Source organism: Pyrus communis, chromosome 14 (assembly GCF_041283825.1).
Source record: "Pyrus communis isolate YQ-2024b chromosome 14, ASM4128382v1, whole genome shotgun sequence".
Taxonomy (NCBI): Eukaryota; Viridiplantae; Streptophyta; class Magnoliopsida; order Rosales; family Rosaceae; genus Pyrus; species Pyrus communis.
The window spans coordinates 9,121,158-9,127,665 of record NC_142578.1 but is presented as its reverse complement, the minus strand read 5'-3'; the positions used below and the strand labels follow the sequence as shown (position 1 = coordinate 9,127,665).

The 6,508-nt window shown below is 33.8% G+C and overlaps 1 protein-coding gene across 1 annotated transcript; it reads right to left on the bottom strand.

Annotated features, from left to right (window-relative positions):
- Positions 1-4,416: 4,416 nt before the first annotated feature.
- Positions 4,417-5,359, bottom strand: LOC148691185 (uncharacterized). The gene has a single exon (XM_088684700.1). The coding sequence runs from the start codon at positions 5,312-5,314 to the stop codon at positions 4,898-4,900; it is 417 nt and encodes a 138-aa protein (XP_088540826.1). The 5' UTR covers positions 5,315-5,359; the 3' UTR covers positions 4,417-4,897.
- Positions 5,360-6,508: the final 1,149 nt, after the last annotated feature.

Below are 6,508 nucleotides of genomic sequence, written 5' to 3'. Positions count from 1 at the left end.
TTTGCCTTTTTCTATTTACTTTTTTCATTCATTACTTAATACATGTATTTATTAAGAAATTAAACGACATAAGAGCAGTTCCAGCGTGCCCAGGCAATACACTATGTTATCTATCCAATGAACAGTAACTGCCCTTAATGAACAGTAATCGTCTTTTGCATCTCCACCGTTGCACTTCAATAGCCCTGGTATTAGGCAATAAAATGTTAGAATTTTTTTATTTATAAAATAATACAAAATAATTTTATTTGTAATTTCGGATAAGATTTTTAATCGTTCTTGTTGCGCCACGTGTCATTATCTGAAAAGTTATAAAATAATACAAAATAATTTTATTTGTAATTTCGAATAAGATTTTTAATCATTCTCATTGTGCCACTTGTCATAAAATCTGAAAAGACAATTATTTATAGAAAAGTAATTGTTGCACCATGTAAGATTTTTAATCGTTCTTGTTGCGCCACTTGTAATTTCAAGGATAATGAAAAGGTATTTATAGAAAAGTAAAATCAATTTTTTTTTAATTTTTTCATTTTTTTTTTCCGGATTTTTAATAATTTTTTACATTTTTTAAAATTTTTATTCACCTAATTAATCTCTGCCGTTGGATTAAAAAAATTTGAATTTCCAACACTCCAGATTGTGCCACGTGGCATAATGGTAACATTTCAGAATTTTAAATTGTTTTTTCCTTTTTTTTTTTTTTAATTTACATAGCCTAATAACATGGACTATTGATCTCAGATCCAACGGTTGAAATTAAATGAGGTTTTTAAATTTTTTTTTACCTTTGAAAATCCAACGGTCCATAAAATATAGCCGATGAAATCCAATGGACACGGGGAAGCCACGTGGCCTCCCCAATGGTAAGAAATTTGAGTGGGCCGCGGGCCTTATTTCTGAATTTATGTCTCCTGACTCGCGCCCACGTGCCTAATAGAAAAAAAATTAAAAAAACAGCTGACGTCGCCCTAACGTCACACCCACTCCGGGTTCTCGGGCTACCACACGCTGGACCAAATCCGTCGAGCTCTCTGGCCCTGTTCACTCCACTGTCCCCCGAGCAAGAGCTCTCGCTGGAGCTGCTCTAACTAATGCATTAAAATCATAAATTTTACTTTTCCATTTTTTTTAACAAAAGATATTATTTACACTAAGTGGGAGGGTGGACTTAGCCTCACAATGGACTAGCCATAATGTGGTTCAAATTCGTATTTGACGAAAATTGAACCTAAGACCTCTCAGACTGTAGTACTATGTAACTTTTCCACCTTAAAAACATAAATTACGTAATTTATTAATTTATTAGTAGAATAAATGTGTCAAGTGATGAGTGGAGAAATTAGATGGGAAAAGCAAATGGAGAAGATAAATCTTATATATTTGTACACGCATTTTATCTGCTTATATATTAGTATTGTGTTTCTTATTATTTAATTAAATAATAAAAAAGTACCGAAATTCTTTCTCCTAATTAATTTCCTCTCGCCATTAAACCATTTGTATTTTATTATGAATATTTGCATGTATTTACCGATAGGCATTTGCTCATACAATTAGATATCCGTACAAATTCAACTTGAAAATTGGTTTATAATCTTCACGGTCCAGGTTAAGTCCATGACTAACTTTTTATCTAAGAAATTCATCCTTCATATATTTTGTGGTTGATTTATAAGAATTCGTGTTTATGATCTGAATTGTTCATATTATATATAAATTATTATGTAAAGATCATTTATGCAAAAAATCAATAAAAGCTAAATTTGTTTATTCAGTCAAGTATAGCAAATAGATAAACCGTTAGTAATATACTTTTACTAATTCCGATCATTTATTTTTATACAATTTGATAACTAAAACAATCTTATATTTTATTATTTTTTAGAGAAATAATCTTTACATAGTAATTTGTAATATTAACAATTCTGATTATGAGCAGCGATTTATGTGATTGGCCACAAAGTGTTTGAGGGAATTCCTCCCCATCCTTTTGAGGAGTCAAGTCAGTTGCATTTTTTGCCTACTATTTTCTGAGTATCTAGTTAAGGGTTCACCAACAGAATTGTGTATGGTTTCATTCAAACGGTCTTCCACGGCAACAAGTTTCGAAGACGTGAGGCTCGTATACCAATTGACACAACAAAAGTATCCGGAGTTGACGAACGATTCCCCTTTGAAATAATTCTCAAAATCCAGATATTGAGAAAAGCTCTAGTTTAATCGACAATTTGGGGGAAGTTGAATCAATGCAACCCTAAAAGTCAATTATAAAGTCTTAGAGAAAACCATAGTTGCAAAAGGGAAATTACAAAATTACTCTAAACACACAATACAATTTAAAAGTTGTTTTAACCCCTTAAACTGTGTTAAAATGCCAAAAAGAGTCTTATATCACAATAAAAAAAAATCACAGTAAATCAGTGAGATAGACTCGTCTTGCTGTTGTCTTTCCAAAAGATATCGTGGATCCAAACAAACACATAAAATCCAAAATTTACTATTCATCGAAAAACTTTGGCGCTCGCCGTTCAAATCACTTCTTCCAGCCCCTCGTCATATATACTCGCTAAAATTAACCTTGAGAGAGCTCTTGGAGTTAATTTTAAGGTTTAGAGTCAGAATTAACTTTGAAAGAGCTATTGGTTTAATTTTAGGGTTAGAGAATTTTGACAAAATCTCTTAAGTGTGTTTTATATCTTGCAAATTACAATTCCTCCAAAAAAGCTAAACTCAAGTTTCTGAGTTTTTAATATTTGGTACATAAAATTATTTTCATTCCAGAGTGGTATCTAAAATCAAAATTTTGGGACAGTTTCATACATCCATTAAGGTTGCACTTAAGTCAACCATTAATTGATGATGTGACGCCCATGTGAACAATGATTGGCGTCATGTGTCAATCTGGCCCACGTGCAAATTAAAAAATAAAAAAATTATATTAAAAAAATAAAAAATTAAACTGAAAAATTAAACCTAAACTGAGGATGCGAACACATGGTCGCAAAGGAGTCCCTCATCGTTGAAGAGCGTGGAGATCGGGATCTTCATCACGTTCAACCAACTCTTGTTTCTCAGATCCAGAACCTCGCGGTTCATCCTTCCGATCTGAACGCTCGAGCCGAGCTTGTACATTCCCTCTTGGATGATCGATTTTCTAATGATTGTGTTAGATGTGGACGCATTCCTTCGCATATCCCGAGGTGATCATATCCCGATACGTGTTTGACTTCGAGATGGCGTCTGTGAAGGAACGCGGGGGGGGGGGGGGGGGGGGGGGGGGGAGTCGGCGAGGACAGAGGAGGAAGGAGACTGTGCGATGGCTGAGGGTTAAATTTAGGCTTTAGGTTTATTTTTTCAATTTTTTATTTTTTTTAATTTAAATTTTTTTCGAACTTTTAATTTTTAATATTCATGTGGATCCAGATTGACATGTTCTGCTAAGTTATTGCCCACATGAGTGTCACATCACTAGTTAATGACTGACTTCATACAACTTTAACAAGTGTATGAAACTGTCTCACAATTTTGATTTTAAGTACCATTCTGAAATTAAAAAAACTTCATGTATCAAATATTAAAAATCTATAAACTTAAGAGTAGTAAATTAAGATTAACCCTACGTTCAAATATTCCATCAAACTTCAAAGCATAAATCAAATCAAACTTAAGACTTTGGGCCTATAAGTTGAAGCAAGCGGGCAAATGCATGTCGCAGTTGAATTATGACTAATGAAACGAGTGATATGATATGATATGATATGTCTCACAACTATTGCGAGTTTGGCACCAGCATTAACTAGCCACAAACTCAATCTCTAAATAAGAATTGTTATTGACACTTTAAATTTCTTATTCTACATTCCAAACTTTTTATATTTAGAAAGAAAAAATACACTTGTGAGGAGTGTAGAATGAAAATTTTGAAGTACCAATAACACTTCCCTTTCTAAATACATTAATTTTTTTGGCTCCAACTCGATATGATCAGTGATTATTTTTGGTAAAGAAAAGAAGTGGGGGATGTAACTTGAGAACATTTCAAGAGGTCACCCATCCTAATATTACTCTTGGTCAAACTTGCTTAACTTCAGAGTTTTGATGAAATACGATGCATATGAGTTGGTATGATCGCATCCTGAGACCTATGTCTTTAGTAACATGTTTTTGGGATAATCTTTACCGATGCATCAACCAGGTCATAACACTTGTCCATTTTAATTGAAATGCTATGGTTCAAGTTGTCCTACCAAATAAGAGGTGAAGAAAAATAAAATAAATGAACATTGAGCACAAACCCCTCATAACCTGTCACACTAAAAAACAGTAGCTACTTGGCTCCAATTTGATCAGTGGACACCCCCACAAAGTTGAACTGAAGACAAGTTGTAAATGGTCAAAAGCCCAATCCATAGGTATGTCCTATAGTTTTGCCTATCCAAACCATGTTTGGGTAAGTTTGAAATCAATTTATTTCAAATTATGCCCAGGTGCAAACTGTAATTTTGAAAACGGAAATTACTGCTTAAGCCTGCATAATCCGGTATAATTTATAACAATTATACAAAAGGAAAGACAGTATCTTATCAGTTAAAATCTAAATTACAAGTACAAATTTCATGTAAAATTTTACAACTAACAAAATAGCTACTTCAACTTAGACTAAAGGTCTTAAAAACTGCAAGAAGCATGTAGCTCAAATAGTTAGTGGTGTATTCACACACCTACAGTTCCGTGTTCAAATCTCACCTCTCCCAATACTCTAGAGGGGAGGAGGGGGGGTGCCGCCGGGCGGCGGAAGGCTAGAAAAAACTAATGGTACTAATCAAGAGAGGCTAGTAATACCAATAATTATAAATTAAAAAATCGCAATAGTAAAATTACAAATAAACAACTCTCAGAATTCTTCAGGGATGCTCTTCAGAACTGGACATGCAGCACATAAAGTGCTAGCTGGGGACGCCTCAACACTGATATGACCCTTCGGAATCTGGGTAAACTCACCAGCTACATCCTTGAAATCAAGAATGCCTCCATTCTTGCACTTCGAAAGCATTCGTGCCGCTTCTTGCTTTGTCATCTTGACTTTCACTCTAATCACCCCTCCTTTCCCATCTTCTAACTCCTTCTTGATCAGTGGTTCAGAATTTTCATAGTAAATGCAGGTGCCATTAATTTCTTCCTTCCTCGAGGAGAGCTTCTTACTAATTAACTCATCTATGTATACAACATTTTTTACGTAGGGTTTCCTAAGTTCTAGCATGTTATCTATCGGTTTGATCTTATTGAAGAAAGAAAGCAAAGAGTTCAACATTGTTACAAGAGAGAGAGAGAGAGAGAGAGAGAGAGAGAGAGAGAGAGTTATGCAATATGTTAGGGTAGGAAAGTGTATATATAGAGAACCTGGAGAAGCTATGGAGTGTTAATTGGGTAAAGATAAGTCTTGATTGTGTGGTTTGGCCAAGCACAGGTGGTAGACTGTCTTATGAGTACTAATGGGACCCCGAAGTATGATTAAGTAAAATTAACGTTGGACAAGAAATCAGAACACTTTAGAAGTGGTCAAAGCTCTTTATATGTATTTGTATTAAAAAAAATGAAATAGTAACACTTTGCGAATTTATCATTATCAACTAAAAATTTTCTAGTATTGCTCATTCATTTTTTATTCTAATGTTTTGCTCGTCTATAATTGTATTTTTTATACGATAATGCACAGAAGCAGGAAATTAAGAAAGTATATAACTTATCTTGTAGAAATTTCAAAACCAAATTAAAATATTGAAATATATATGAGTGGCTTTCATGTACCCCGTGAAAGAAGGCAATGTTAACATTCAAAACTTTAGTCAGTTGGACGAATTATATGGTTGATTATCATGTGTTCTGCCGTCTGGTCGATTAATACGCGTTTTGGATATACAGTCTTGCAACTAATGACGCATGAGGCTGACTTGACTTGACAATTGTCATGATGAGTTCAGTACTAACTTGATCAAAGGGGCGGGTGAGGTTGAACAGGGTAAACGAGGTTCGTTCTCTACCCACTCAAGTTACAGACCTTAAATTTTATTTGATACGAAAATTGAAGGATATCTGTCTAATATTACTGAAAAACTCTCCAGTTATTCAAATAATTATATTAGTTTTTTGGTTTTATTAAGAGAAGTAAAAAAGGAAGAATTAAGTTATATCCTGCTGGGGATAAGTATTAAAGCTGAATCACAGTATATGAAAATATGTTACCAAACAAAGTTGTAAGATTTAATTTATCTTTTCATAGATCAGTACAATCAAATCTTGGATATGTTTAATTAGGATTTTTTCTTTTAGAAACGATACGATATTTACGATGCATTATTAGATTACATTCACAACAAAGCAACACCACACCACACTACACCACAATGACACAACTAGTTAGATATCAAATTTATCAAAAGTGTATGCCGTCATAGCATCCATATAGAGACAACCACAACAATCAGAAGAAAAATGCAGATAGACC

Coding starts and splice junctions, on each gene's coding strand:
- LOC148691185 (XM_088684700.1), bottom strand. CDS start 5,314: ATGTTGAACTCTTTGCTTTCTTTCTTCAATAAGATCAAACCGATAGAT.